The sequence below is a fragment of the Pangasianodon hypophthalmus genome, chromosome 30 (genome assembly GCF_027358585.1).
Source record: "Pangasianodon hypophthalmus isolate fPanHyp1 chromosome 30, fPanHyp1.pri, whole genome shotgun sequence".
Lineage (NCBI taxonomy): Eukaryota > Metazoa > Chordata > Actinopteri > Siluriformes > Pangasiidae > Pangasianodon > Pangasianodon hypophthalmus.
Window position 1 is genome coordinate 6316744 of NC_069739.1, and position 15632 is coordinate 6332375.

A 15632-nucleotide genomic window follows, 5' to 3' on the forward strand; every position below is an offset into this window, starting at 1 on the left:
GACAGTAAAATGATTACTAACATGCAGAAATATTCATATTAAAGTTGAGTTGTTCATTTTATCCAGCCACTGTGTCCTACATTCAATCTAAACAATAGCTTAATGTGAAATCCAGGCAACCAGCAACTCCGATTTATCCGCCACGTGACGCACGCAGCTCACGAAACCGGTTCCATCCGCCGTGGCCCCGCCCCCCTGCAGCCTGTACTTTTCCGCAGGCGGGACCACGGCGCGTGACGTCACCATCGGCGTGGCTTCTGTTAAAAGCGCGCCTCGCGTCTTTCTCGTCGGAAGCTCGCGCGCTGTCACGTTTATGCTCGCAGGCTCGTGGTTCGTGTGGATACAGGACCCGTGTAGATCCGACCCGTTCGCCGTTACCCGCTTGTCAGACAACTTCGAGTTGAACCCAAATATGTCTACCATCGTCTGCTGTCAAACGGATCAGGTAAGAGCGCGCGCCTGTGTGCGATAATTTGATGTCGCGCGCGCTGTGTCGTGGATTTATTTATTTATTTATTATTATTTACAACATTAATCTATACAGCCAAGCGTTATGCTGTTTGCTAGTTTTATTAAAAACTATCTTAAGACTAGCCCAAAAAAAAACAAAACAAAAAAACAGAAGAATCATCCTCCAGTGTGAAAAGGCTGGCGCGCGCGCGGCGTTGGCATGGTCACGTGGTTTCCTCTTGAGTTTGGTATATTTGCATGTTGAGGATGAGGCAGTAGTCAAAGAAGTTTATTTTAAAATTATTATTATTAAAAAAATGTTTTAAAAGTAACCTTTTTTAAAATCGTAAACTAAGAGTAAAATCACGTGTTGCGCAATGTTTTATGACTAATTTCCTCTTTAAAAAAAAAAAAAAATTTACAAACCCGTATGGTTGGATGCTAATGTATGTGAGTAAATGAACTCCTGAGCTCCAGTGAGCTTCTGTTACATTTGTGAATGGGTTTAAATTTTCAAGAATAAAAGTCAGGGTTAGGAAGTGTAACGTTACTCCAGTAGTAATGTTGGCGAAACCATACACTAGCAGGAACAAAACCAAGCTGTTGAATATTTATTATAACTGTTCTAAAAACTATCTACTATAATATAATATAATAATTACAGAAATACTACCTCCTCACCTCGTGCTAGCTTAATGTGATGAAACCGTGGACAGCATATGGAATCAGGTTGCTGATTGATTGACGTGCGTTCTGTCCAATAGCGTCGCTCCTGACTGATCGGCTCTGACCAATCAGCATTCAGGAAGGGGTTGCTAAGAGGTTGCTACGCTGTCGTTAATGAGATTTAATCCCATTCTTTGCTGGTGATATACTAATCAGAGTGTTAGTCTCGACTAAAGCAGTCTTCTCCTTCTTTTAGTCTGTGAAATATAGTATTTAAAAATAATTCAGCTTTAGACAGCTGATTCCATATCAGAAATTAGGCTCAACAGCCCTGACGGTTGCTGGTCTTCAACGCGCATGCGCGGAACGTACGACCAGACAAAGGCTGAGGACTGCATACTGCAGCAGTACATACTATAAAACACACACTAGTCCTCGCAGTAGCATGTAGTACAAATGTATATAGTATGTGAGGATTGTCGTTTGGTGTACTACATTTATGTGACCTGTTGGTCAAATTCACTCGTAGCCCCAGTTACCCTGAAATACATTAGGCATTAATGTAATAAATACATTAGTTCCTCTTTACAAAAATGTCTGCAATGAGCTAGCACAAGTGGCTAATTCTCAGTTCTGTACTGAAAAGCTGGCACAGACTGACAAATTAGAGTTTGTCAGTAAAATTAATAATAATTAAAAAAAAAAAAAACATTTTGTAGCTGACAAGCTTGTAATTAGTTGTACTATTTAAGGCATTTCTTTAGTTACAAGCAACATTTACACTAGCGACACAAGGAGTGACCGCACTGTCCAGAGTTTCCTTCTAGTTATGATACAAAACTGTAGCAGACACAATGTAAATGCTTCTAAAGCTAACTAGGTAAACACAAATCAAATTGGTGAAAGCACTAATTAGCATGAAATTTGGTTCTTTGGTTGTATTTACATGTTATATGCTAGACTTCATGCTAGTTTTGTTGGTAGATTAGCTACTAGCAACGTACACTCTCCAGAGAAACCAACAATTGCTGCTACTTCCTTCCAAGCTTTACTGTCCTTTCTAATGTCTCTAATGAGTGTTTGTATGAGACAGGATGAGGTGAAAACATGATTTAATAATAATAACCATGGTATTCCAACATTTTTGCATGTCAAAGAGTAAATGAGAACTAAAGTTGTTAGTGGGGAATTGAAGAAAAGGCGGACCACATATGCGACATTGGACTAAGAGGAGTTGGTCCGAGGAGTAATTTGATCTAAACGTATAGGTTTGTCACTTTACATCATTATACTTAATGTAAACAGAATTCAAATCTGGCTTGTTGTTGCTGTAATCGTAGCTCTGTGTTGCAATATGATCGGAAAATGTCGCTTTGTGAAAGTGAAAACATGCTGCAGTGTAACATGTTCCTTACATGTAAAGGTTGTCTTCTTCATCAGTTTATCAGGTTTATTTTGAAAAAGAAATGGCCACAGAACTTGTCTTCTGGCATGTAGTTCACTAAAAAGATAGCTCTGGCTGTGTACTTGGAAATTTATTCCAAGTATGGGTTTTGAAGGGTTCTTCAAGATGTTTTTCAAAAGCATTCATTCTATAAATATAGAACCATTATATAATTATTTTTTATATTAAAGCCAAAGTTTCGTATTGGAAAATGTCACGCAGGACAGAGTTTGTTGCAGTTTTATTTGACCCAGATTCCCTGGGTGCATGGCCCAGACTCATGGCCTTTGTTCAAGTCACTAATTACTTACTTTAACTGATGTCCTTGAAATGTCATGGAGATGAAATTGTAGCTTTGGCAGTGTTGGAGTCTCTTTTTGTTGGAAACGCAAAACAACCCTTTAATTGCTGCCTCATTCATTCCTGTAACCAGATCATTACTTTACACAAAATGTAGTTCTTATTAAAAAAAAAAAAGGTCAGCCATAAAGTAATGATTTTGGTATAGGAATTAATCTATAACAAGATCATTACTTTATAGCTGACCATATATATATTTATATATATTTTAATAAGAACTACATTTTGTTTGAGTAACCATTCGTATATCTGATTGGCCAGTGATGGGAGGGTGAGGTGGGGGTAGTTTAGTTATTTAGCAAGGAGAAAGGGAAGTTCTCACACATGGAATATCTTTCCCTATGTATTAAGAGCTGATTAATAGAAAGTAAAAGGGAAGTTGGAAATTACTCTACAGGAAATTACCCAGGTTGTCCTAAGATGTGCGTATATGATGGAGTCATCTGCTTAGTCAGAAGGTGTTGAGAAATTGCTTCAAGGCTAATCACAGGTTTATATTAATGCACTTGTTCTGATATGTTATCGTTTTTATAGAAACATCTAATCTTTATATGGTGGATGTGCCACTTAATCCACGTCTGGTGATAAACAGATTAAAAGAAGTTTTATTTAACAAAGAAAAATTGTTGATATAATAAAGTTCTCTAAGGAGATGTTTATTTAACAGTTATGGAAGGAGTCTCTATTGTTAGTGTTTTGTAACACTCAGAGGAAAAACTCTAAGTTTCCACCATCTTCTTCAGGATGGAGGATGTTGCAGATTCTCATTTATTTTGTCTTCTTAACGTCAAGAGAAAGTGAGAGAATGACTGTTTATAGCTGCTATAATGTAAGTAATCGAAGAACCCGCTTCACCAACTTTCTACAACGATAAACGTAACTAAACGGATAAAAAAAAGTATGCATCATAGTTTAATCATTTTTAAAAAATTGTAATCGTTGCTTGGTCGACACCTTTTGTTAATAGACTAAGATTCTGATGTAAATCTAAGAGTTGATTAACAGCTAACAAGAGACACAGCACTCCACTGTAACTGGTAGCCGCATGGTGAAGGTGCTTTATTTGTTTTGGGCCCTTTTATATTTGTAAGGATGGAGTGACTCATAGGATGGATTAATGTGTTCTACTGCTGGCTTCATGAACGAATGGGGGAAAAAAACAGCCAGAGAGAAGAAGAAAATGCAAATATTGCCTGAGACCTCTTGAAAAACAAGGATGCTCAAACTGACATGCTTGCGTCTGTACAGTGATCCTTGTTGGTGTTTAGGCATGCGAAAGTCTTTTCTCTGGAACCTGCACATTTTTAGCTGTGTGTGTGTGTGTGTGTGTGTGTGTGTGTGTGTGTGTGTGTGTGTGTGTGTGTGTGTCATGAGGGGGGGGGGGGGGGGGGGGGGTTTAGAAGAGACAACAAAGCAAACATGTCTTCTCCCGTAAACCCCCCCAGCCCAAAAAACTGTGGTTAGGCACTTCTGTTTTTGAGTAATTCAGTTTTGCTACTGCCTTGACTACCCTGTACATTCTGTCCTCATTCTCCATGCCTTTTTTTTTTTTTTTTGTGTAAGTGTTGTGTAAGCTTGGCATGTTCTTAAAAGCACATGCGGTGTAGGCACGTATTTCAGTGCTGTTGCTTCAACACCAGACCAGAGTAGTGCGACTAATCTCATCTGTTCAGTCCCTCCAGATCAGACTCGATCTACAGAGACTTCTCGAATGCAAAGGCGTAAACAAGCCTTTGAAAGCACGAGGGCAGGGACAGCTAGGAAACGTAGTCCAACGATTTTGCACGGCTTGGCTAAGAAGCCTCTGTGGGCGTGTGAGTAGCGTGAGGAAGGGTCCCGTGGTAGTGGTTAGTATAATTACAATCACACACACAAACGCACATCCATACGCAAACTGCCAGTTTTGCACTTGCCAACAGGGGACGGCTTGTTAGGACATAACGTTCTGCTTGTGCTCATCATTTCACTATTTTCCCCACAATGAGTTAGTCTTGGCTAACTAAATACTTTAGGAGCCAGCAGAACAAGTCTCTCTTTATGTCTCTGTCCTCCACATGCAACGCTTTAGAGGTCAAAACCACAATGCAGAAGGATGCACAGTAATGCCTTGTTGTTGCTTTCTAGAACTCATTTTTTTTCCCCCCAATTCTGTCGCCAGTTTCCTGCGTCCTTCAGCAAAGGACATCTTGGTCATCTGCACAAAAGGTGGCTTGCTTGTTTGTCTGTTTAGCTGAGTCACTCCAGACCTTTACCTGCAGTCTAAGGTTTAAAGTATCAAACTCTAGCCAGTAATGCAATATCACCTGGTCAATCAAACTAACCCCATGTTTAATAGTAATTGTCTGAACATCACCATGGCTTCCAGAGAACAAACAGATTTCGGTCAAGATTCCGTCGAGACTTGTTGGTTAGTCTGCATGCGCCTATGTGGAATCTTTTGTCTCTGGCTTTGCTGATTTGGCCCATGATTGACATCTTTAATAAGTTTCATGTGCGGACAAACAGCAGAATAATAAGGACATCAGAGACAGCTGGAGGAAATTGCTTAGTTGCACAGTGCTGGGTTTGTTTCAAATCTATTTCTACCAGTCCAAATGTGTTCTTGTTGAAAATGTTCTTTATGAAACGGTCATATAAAGCCTTCTAATTTCTGTTCTAATGCAATTTAAAAGATCAGAGTTGATACTTCAGTGGATGCAGACGTGATCAGACAAAGCATTGTTTATTTTTTTCCCCCAGTTTTTTTTTTTTCACAGATTGCATAATTTTTGTGTAAGAAGTTCTTCTGGAATTTTCTCTGGCTGTGATTTAAAAAAAAAAAAAAAAAAAAAAATGGAGGGGGATAGTTTTGAATATGTTGTGTGTGGAGAGTAAGGCAGTCTCATGGCCAAGCCAGATTATGAAGGTGTTAGTTTAGTATTAGCAGTAGTAGTTTGAGCCTGATTAGTAGCTCCTGTTTGGATGTTTGAGGCACGTGGATAAAGGAGTGCAAAGTGATCTGGGCCAATGATTCCCTTTTTTTCCACTGTATGTAAAAACATCTGTCTGAAGAAGTTATAACAAAGCAGCGTAGCACGCTGAAACCTCGTATTTCACTGATAACTAGCTGTTCTTTTCTTTGTCCGATCACGCGATTTCACTTCAGGTGTCGGCGGCAAACAAACGTTGGCGCAGCACACCTTCCATAAACAAATTGGTAGCCTTCTGTATAAACATTAACAAATGCTAAGCCTGTTGTTCAAACATAACAAAATTATCATATTACAAATAGACTAGTGCAAGTATGCATCGACTGTTGACTAGCAGCTTCACACAGTGTGTGTGACCCTTTCCTGTTTGTGCTAAGGCTGTGTAAACTCCAAGTTACAAAAATCTGTGTATCTGTTACTGCCCCACTCACAATCCTTCCATCCATGTTGTGTTTTGTAAAGAAGAGCTCACGTGTGTTTCATTCTTTCTTTTGCAGGTTATAATACACGACCAACCTAGAAAAGGTTTCATTCTATAGCCAACGGGATCCCGAGGACTTGATTACAGTCGCTCTAAGCCTGAGAGTTTGCGTTAGTGCGGCTGCCCGCCCTTCCATTCGCTCTGCGCTAGCTGGTTCCCTGGCATCACCTCTGCCACCTGCTCAGAAGTGAAGGAAAGACCTGGTTGTTAGACCCCCAGCACAACTGTTTCTCCAAGAATTACGGAATTTCTGATTAGGTAAACCCAATGCTAATTCACAGGACTTAAAAATAAGGGCTGAAATGTGATGAATTAATCAAGCAAAGACTTTGTGGTAACATTTAAAGCACATATATGTATTTTCTTAGTCAAATAATTACAATTAATACTGTTTCCTCTCTGTTACTGAAGGCTTACCTCCCAAAACTGCAAAAATGATTCCAAATGGATATTTGGTCTTCGAGGACGAGACGTTCCTGGATTCTACTGTTGCCAAGATGAATGCCCTTAGGAAGAGTGGACAGTTCTGTGACGTTAGACTGCAGGTTACATTTTTTTTTTTCAATTCTCTGTTTATAGAGTTTAAGTGCTAGCAGGAAACAGGAAATTATTCAAGTGTTCATTAAAAAAATGACTAATTCAATTGCGCAGTTACACTTCCTGTCTGTGTGCCCATAATTCAAAATCAGATGCAAAGCATAGATTGATAGTATTTTCATGAACAATAATGTACAATGGCTGCCAAAGTTAGAATGCAAATGCAAAATCTGTTCAATGTCTAAACTTCTAAACTGGTATGAGTCACGAGGTGATGTTGAAAAAGCACGCTCCAACACAAATGTTTGCATTCTCACTGTCCGTAATCAGACACTATGGGCGGGACTTCTTGGTATTTTGGAAGAAGTGATGCAAATAGTTTAACGTTGTAAAAAGTGTCATGCTCTATTTTGTCGAAAAATGCCTCCTGATTAGGGACATGGTTTGTCGGTGATGAAAAATATTTACAGACAAATGGACAGATGTGTTTATGCTCTGCTTCAAGTTCACAAATGAGTCTCATCTAGTCAGAGTTTGAGGCACTAGTCAAAAGTGATCAACAGTAGCACCACTGTAGCACCATTGTCTTCTTTACAGCCATAAACTAATCATTATTAGTTAAACATTACAAGTTAACTGCTGGCACCATTCAGTCATATTCGGACCTTTGTTGGAAAGGAACTATTTATCTAGCTGGATCTTCACAAATATGACACAGAACTTTAAAATAGCACTTCCTGCTTTCGCTCTCTTTCTCTCCAAATAGCTCACTTGCTTACAGTTTTTTTGCAAGGCCACAAAATAAGGGTTGTATTTCATTTGAAGTGTGGAGTCTCTACAGGGTTAAGCCGAGTCAATCCTGAAATACGAAGCAGTGTAACAAATGACATGAGGGACGAAAGGGAAATGTTGGTTCGGTAGACCAGATTCCCAGAACTATGAGTGGCTGTAACCCCAGCAGCATACATTAAGTTGCCACTGAAGGGGAAAGGCCTAGAAAAACCTTTCCCAGTTATTAGTAGAATGGTTACAGCGGCATGCCTCGAGGCAAACTTTACTCCAGACTGGTCGACCGTGGACCTCATCCCCCACCCCCATAAAAATGGCAGTTGCGCCAATCAGCTTGTGAATCTGGAATGACTGACAGTTGCGTAGCTGTTTTGAACTGAGCCCCTGGAAGCTCTGGCTCCTTCATCCCCTCCTCATGTTAGTAATCTCTTATCTCAGCTTGATTTTTCTCTCTGGAAAGATCATCAAGATCGTTAGACAACGATACTTATTAGAGATGCTACAGAAAATGGTCAAAAATGTAAAAAATCCACCACTCTCACTGGTTTATGCCTTATACTGGGTGTAACCTAGTTGTAACCTCTTGACTCTTGACCTCTCCAGGTGTGTGGTCATGAGCTGATGGCGCACCGTGCAGTCCTGGCTTGCTGCAGCCCGTACCTGTTTGAGATCTTTAACAGCGACCTGGAGCCTCACGGCATCTCCCATGTGAAGTTTGAGGATCTGAACCCTGAGGCTGTGGAGATCCTGCTCAACTACGCCTATACTGCCCAGTAAGTCTTGTTGAAAAATACCACGTAGCATATGGCTGTCTGCTACAGGGGCCCCGGGGGTTATTTCTAATGGCTACCATTCAGCAACATCAATTAACGCTATGCATTCTTCCAGTCTTGCTCAAGTAGATTCATTGCCTATGCTGCTTACTTTTCTCTTCTTTAGGTTGAAAGCAGATAAGGAGTTGGTTAAGGAGGTCTACTCTGCAGCCAAAAGGCTTAAGATGGAAAGGGTGAAGCAGGTAAGTTTTTAATCCGTTTTAATACATTATCAAGAAAACCTTCTGCATAAAAAGATCTACATATATGGTCATTCTTTTTCTCTCAGATTTGCGGAGACTACCTGCTCTCTAAGATGGAGTCCCAGAATGCCATTTCCTATCGCAACTTTGCCAGCAGCATGGGGGATACTCGTCTGCTAGCCAAGATTGACTGCTACATCCAGGAACATCTTTTGGAGATCTCGGAGCAGGAGGATTTCCTCAAATTGCCTCGTCTGAAGGTGAGTTTGTCAGATTCAATTCAATAAAAAAAAAAAAAATCAAATCAAAAACAACTTTTTTTTGGAAATTTAAATACTGGAATGTACTGGAATGTTTATACCATGGATATATGATGAAATGTTGGGTGTGTGTGCAGTTGGAGGTGATGCTAGAGGATCATCTGAGCTTGCCCAGCAATGGGAAGCTGTACTCGAAGGTGATCAGTTGGGTGCAGCGCAGCCTGTGGGAGAACGGGGAGCCGCTAGAGAGACTGATGGAGGAGGTTAGTACTGCGGTCCTCTTTGAGCTTTCTCTGTTTTCCACTCTTTCTTCGCCCCACCTTCTTCCAATCACTGATTCAGTGTTCAAGAGTCTGTTCACACAAGTTCACACTCCTCCCACAGGCTTGATGGTTTTGTTTTATCTTTATTTTTTTTTGTTGTTCCTCTCCTTTTTGCCTTACCACAAACTACCCTCCCCTCCCCTCAGGTGTTTAAGAGTATATATTTTGCAATAGGTACAGTGCGGGGCTGTTACACACTCTGCAAAGGCGAGAGGTTAGTCCAGGTGAGCAGAAAAAAAAAAAGCCGCCTGTTTGGGCTCTGTGTCGTACAGTAAAGCTCAAAGTGACCGAGAGCCTTTTGCTGTCTCACAGATGTCTCTCTCTTTTCTGAACAGGTGTGTGTGAGTGTGTGTGTGTGCATATGTGCACACTTCAGGCATTAAAACTAACAGTTCTTCCTCCCCATTGATTTTTTTTCTCTTTAGGTTTATTAGAGAAAACAACTGCAGGACTCTGAGCTGAGTGAAGAAACCACGGCTGGGGCCTCCAGGGTAATGAGTCAGGAAAAAGAGAAAGAAAAGGCAGGGAGCCACAGCCAAAGGAGAGCTGAGCTCCCATCTGTTTGACGCAACACACTCACATATGCACAAATGAGGTCTAGACTCGCAAAAGTTCAAACTATTGAAACGTTCCCATTTAAGAAGCTTACTTTTAGCATTCATGATTCAGAATAAGAGAGAATTGTGAAATTATTCTCTCATGTGTACAAATTCTTAACGATCCCTGTTAGATATCGAGTGTTTCAAAGTTTCATACCCAATGTTAAAACTGTGGAGTGCTGAGTGTGCTCATTAATTTCAGCTGGGTTCATAACATGAGTCTGTCTCTGCAGCTCCATTTTATTTCTTTTAATACCTCTACTATTTTAAGTTTGGCTGTATTTCTTTTCTTGGCCGTTTTGTAATTTACTTGACTATTTAGCTTGAGAAGAACCAAATCCTCGTGCCGTACACGAAGCAGATTAATGAAGGAGCTGTTTGAACAGTCTGTCTCTGTGGAATATGTATGATCTCACTTCAAGTTTAACTAACCTCCTCAGTCAAGAAGATGGCCACTGTCCAGAAGAGCTTAAGGCCTGGTGACCACACAGTCTGCCTTTTTTCCTCTTTCTCTCTTCAACCTTAACAAACAGTTCCTGGGTTGCAAAGCTGCCAGCAGTGTGTGTGTATGTGAGTCAAAAAAAAACGGCAGTGCGGAAACCTTGGGAGCACCAAAGAAGAGCCTTTTTTTATGCTGTCCTGCTTTCATAAACAACCCCTGAACAGAAGCCACATTGTGTTGGGTCTTTAAAATGGATTTCTCAGCGTTCTGCAGCCATCTTGCGACGTACCCCACCCCCTTCTTTCCCCCCCAACCCCTTTCTTCTCCCTCTCTTCTTCTCCTCCGGGTGTGCTGTTGCCATGGAGACCGCCACATGGGTTCTTGTGTCGCTGTGTGTCTTGCAGGTGCAAACGCTGTACTATTCGGCCGATCACAAGCTGCTCGATGGGGGCCTGCTTGAGGGCCAGGCCGAGGTGTTTGGCGCTGAGGATGACCGCATTCAGTTTGTGCAGGTACATTAAACCAGCACCAAACCGGTTTAGCCCTGCCATTCAGTACAGCGAACGTTTGTTAAAGTGCGATATTTTAGATTAAGAAGGCTAGAAAAGCTGCTTTGTGGCAGACATTTTTGCTTCTTTTTCTGCAAGAATGCATAAATAACTTTAATCTACGACTTCGCTTCTTTTTTTTTCCTTCTTTTTTTTTTTTTTGAGAATGTGCGTGTAATATTCAAATAGTTAACCTGAACTGTAGCACAGATTAGGATATAGACAGCCCAAAGACATTTTTTTCTAATGGCTCCGTAGTACCTTCAGCCTGATTTGTGATCGTTAGTTCAGAAAATGCTAAGCTTTGTAGGGTGCGCCATTGTAGGTTTTGTGGGCCTCAGAAGAGTGTTTGTGACTATGGGCCTTGGGAAGGGTATCTGTAGCTACACTGTGCATTTTTTTAGAAAAAGACACCGCGAGAGAACGTTCACAGGCAGCTGAGCAACAGCTCCTCCGGCAGCCTCTCACCCGGCTCCGCCAAACAGGAGTGGAAGTACATCGCCTCTGAGAAGACCACCAGTAAGTGTCCTACTCCAGTAGACCCAATAAGCACATGTAGTCACAAACAGATTACCATAAATGGAAATTATTTAATAAAATAACCAAGTTAACCAGAAAAATGTTACTATTGAATAATAGTTCGATTTGTTAGATATTTTACTTAAATATACTAACGTTTCTCTTAATGCTAAGGTCAAAACTACACATTTTAGTTTTTTTAATCACAATATAAATTTTATGTCTTTAAAATAAATTTCAGTTCTATTACGTTCAGTTTAAAAGATGAAGATTCATTGGAACAGCCATTGCAGAGTGAAGACCAATGTTCACGTTCCCAACTTATTCTTCAATTATACTTTCACAGACAGTACATACCTGTGCCTGGCGGTGCTCAACGGCGTGCTGTGTGTCATCTTCCTGCATGGGCGGAGCAGTCCCCAGGCCTCACCCTCGGCCACGCCCTGCCTGCAGAAGAGCTTGAGCTTCGAGGCTCCGTTCCTAGAAGAGGATCAGGAGCGGCTGCTGGCTCCCATGCACTACGCCCGCTCTGGCCTTGGCACTGCTGCGCTGAACGGCCGACTGATTGCTGCAGGTTGGTGGATGTGAAACCTGCGTGTTTATGGTGATATTCAAAAGAACTTAGTAATAACATACAGACCACTTTATTAGGAACACTTGTACGCCTACTCGTTCATGCAATAATGCAATGATCCTGTCAGCCATTCATCTGGCAGTAGCGCAATGCATAAACTCATGCAGATAAATCACAAGAGCTTCAATTAATGTTCACATTATACAGAAGAGGACTGACAGGAGTGGAGCCTTCTGCAGTTGTAGCCCATTTGCCTTAAGATTTGATGTGTTTTGCATTCTGAGATGCTTTTCTGCTCACTACGGTTGTAAAGAGTGGTTATTTGAGTTTCCTGTCAGCTCAATCCAACAAGTTTTTTTGTGTTTCACACCTTTGTGTAAACCCTAGAGACTTTTGTGCTTTAAAAGCCCAGGAGATCAGCAGTTTTTAAAATACTTAAGCTACCCCCTCCCCCCCTCTGATGTTAGATGTGAACATTATCTGAAGCTTTTGACCCGTATCTGCATGCGTTTATGCATTGTTCTGCTGTCACATGATCGGCTGACTGTGAGTGAATGTGGCATACTACTTAGTACATACAGTAGTTTCAGAACGCACAAAGAAGAAAGAGATAAATATCTGTTCCGTCACGGTTCTACCACAAAATCTATTGCCTTTTACTGTCTTCTTTATATTGAAACACCAAATTTTCCATCTCAGCCAAGCGTAAATAAATACTTGCTGTTTAGACTTTTAAAATAGCAAATTTGCATGAAAATGTTGTAGAACATGTAGTAGAAGTCTGTAGTCATGTTCTGCTTGTCAGGTGGTTATAACCGTGAGGAGTGCCTGAGGACTGTGGAATGTTACGACCTGAAGACCGACAGCTGGAGTTTTATTGCACCGATGAGGACACCTCGGGCCCGCTTTCAGATGGCTGTGCTTATGGTACATATCTGCACTTCTTACCAACACGAATATTAATCGTTTGTGCTGTCGACAACGTGACTTTGCCAGATAAACCAAAATTCTTTTTCCTCAACCAATCAGGATCAGCTGTATGTGATGGGTGGCTCCAACGGCCACTCGGATGAGCTGAGCTGCGGGGAGATGTACAATCCAAATTCAGATGAGTGGACCCAAGTGCCAGAGCTCCGGACCAACCGCTGCAACGCAGGTGTGTGAAGAAGCGAGGGGCATCATGAACCAGCTTGTTTCCATGTCTTTACTATATATTGTTGACTTGCTTTATCTGTTTTGCTCTAGGCGTCTGCTCTCTCAACAACAAGCTCTATGTTGTGGGCGGATCGGACCCCTGTGGGCAGAAAGGTCTGAAGAACTGTGACACTTTTGACCCTGTGACCAAGGAGTGGACCAGCTGTGCCCCCTTAAACATCAGTGAGTGTCTGGCTGCATCTCCATTCCACGGGTATTTGGTCTGGTTCTGTATCCGTAGATCAGTGTCTGAAGGACGTGTATTTATTTGCGTAGGGAGGCACCAGGCAGCCGTGTGCGAGTTGGATGGGTATATGTACGTGATTGGAGGAGCGGAGTCCTGGAACTGTCTAAACAGTGTGGAGCGCTACAATCCTGAGAATAACACCTGGACCCTGGTCGCCCCCATGAACGTGGCTCGGAGAGGCGCTGGTGTGGGCATCTACGCAGGTAAAAACCAGAATATATTGGCACAAGCAGACCTTCAGAAGTGAACCTGGGTTTTGTCGAGTGGGTTGTGTTAGTGCAGGTCCAGTTGTGTGGCTCTACAGAACTCTGACGGAAGACCTAACATGTATAATTAGCATTGCAAACACAAATTGAGCCGGATCAAAGACAGTTTTTTGCGTCCTCTCACAGGAAAGCTGTTTGTGGTGGGCGGCTTTGACGGCTCACACGCCCTACGCTGCGTAGAGGTCTACGACCCGGCCCGCAACGAGTGGAGGATGCTGGGGAGTATGAACTCGGCGCGGAGCAATGCTGGTGTGGCTGTGCTTGGCAACCTCATCTTCGCAGTGGGCGGCTTTGATGGCAACAACTTCCTCAACACAGTGGAGGCGTACAACCCGGAGCTGGACGAGTGGAGCACCTGCGCTGAGGCTTTCAGCAGCGCCTGATAGATGTGATAGGCAGAAGGATGGGGCGTGTTATTGGGTAATGTCTCTCTCAAACTAACAGGCTTAGTGACGTAATCGTGCTTCGTGATGTCATGTATGTTAATGGGAAAGGGGGTGGGGCTTTGGACTTTGTAGGGGGGGTTATGTGGGTCTTCAGTGAAGACTGACTAGAGATTGGGATGGTAGGGATGAATTCGGGGGGGGGAAGCAAGTGCTGTACATATGTTTTGTTTTTATTTTTTTTTTCATTAGCATTTTTTATTTTACAGAGATTGCCAATCTTTACTGCACATTGATTGATTGTACCTTTAGAGTGGATATTTAAGTTAGGAAAGGATTTTCAGTAAGGCATTGTCAGGATTAATTGGTTAACCTGGTTTTAGCAGATGAGTTGATTTCAGTAGTTAGTGCATTTTTAGAATATTAGCTCACATGGTTACATAAAAGCCTTATTCAACAAACTATCACTTGCATAGCTTTTATTTTCGCATTAACTGTTATGCAGGATTGGTTTACCAATCAGTAACGATGGCCTTTTTATATTTTTGATACACTGCTGATTGATAGATGAGCTAAGCAGATGCACATGAACCTTAAATCAGTGCCAGTTTAGTTAAACAAGTATACACACTCGAGTGCACACATGAACACATTTGAACTTTTCTGCTAACTAAAATCTGCGGTTGACTAACTCATGACTTTTTTTATTTCAATGTCTAATATTTTCTGTGTTAAGAATTTGAGGTACATAGTTCTTCAATGTTTTGTTTTCACATTAAACTGAAATGGTGGGTGAGATTCTGTATACCACTTGTTACAAGCTGATATTTCTTAACAAATAGATAATTTCAGCCTCAAACTGTTCTCTAGTGTCCTTTTTATGACCCGGTCTACGAAACAGACTATTGTGTATTTAATACGTGTGTGTACAATGGCTGCGATACTAATCCTATCAAACCACTATTAAAAGCACCTTTTAATATGGGCTTCTGAGTTGAATAGTGGTGGGATTACACTAGCAGGTTTGTGTATCCTGTGTCTTAATTTGAAACGGGAGTGTCTTTGTCATGAAAAGGAAGAAGAAAAAGAAAAAAAAGACAGCAGGAGACCTAAAAATTTATTTAAAAATAAAATAAGATGCATTGTTCTCATCATTTTTACCTTGTAACCCTGGTGTGATCCGAGTTATACAAGGATTAAATTAAATTATGCAAAATTTTATTTAAAAGAGATATGAATTTATCTGTAAAACCACATTTGTGTCTCATATGGGCTTCCTCAGTACCTATCAGCCAGGATGTGTGATCTCACATATTTCCCTGTAGTGGTATTAGTCAAATGCACAAATCCTGTTCAAATCCCTCCTCCTACATTCCACTCATTCAGTAGTATTAACCCTCTGTAAGCAGTAGTGACGCACATGTTGGCTCCTCAGGAATTAGGCCACAGTGTCAGACCTGGAGGTTAAAAGGATTTAAGAGGACATTTCCGAGACTGAGTGCCAATGGCCAAGAGCCATGCCGATGTCACCAAATAACCAAGCATTGTGTCATGAAAAGTTAAGCT

The 15632-nt window shown here is 41.4% G+C and overlaps 1 protein-coding gene across 1 annotated transcript; it reads left to right on the forward strand.

Moving 5' to 3' along the window:
- Nucleotides 1–281: 281 nt before the first annotated feature.
- ivns1abpa (influenza virus NS1A binding protein a) lies at nt 282–14925 on the forward strand. Its single transcript, XM_026918432.3, has 15 exons — nt 282–445; nt 6387–6628; nt 6782–6915; nt 8300–8469; nt 8636–8711; nt 8798–8971; nt 9109–9234; nt 10740–10847; nt 11288–11402; nt 11749–11976; nt 12782–12903; nt 13006–13132; nt 13222–13353; nt 13447–13620; nt 13810–14925. Exons 3-15 carry the CDS (start codon nt 6805–6807, stop codon nt 14064–14066), a joined length of 1920 nt encoding a protein of 639 aa, XP_026774233.1. The 5' UTR covers nt 282–445; nt 6387–6628; nt 6782–6804; the 3' UTR covers nt 14067–14925.
- Nucleotides 14926–15632: the final 707 nt, after the last annotated feature.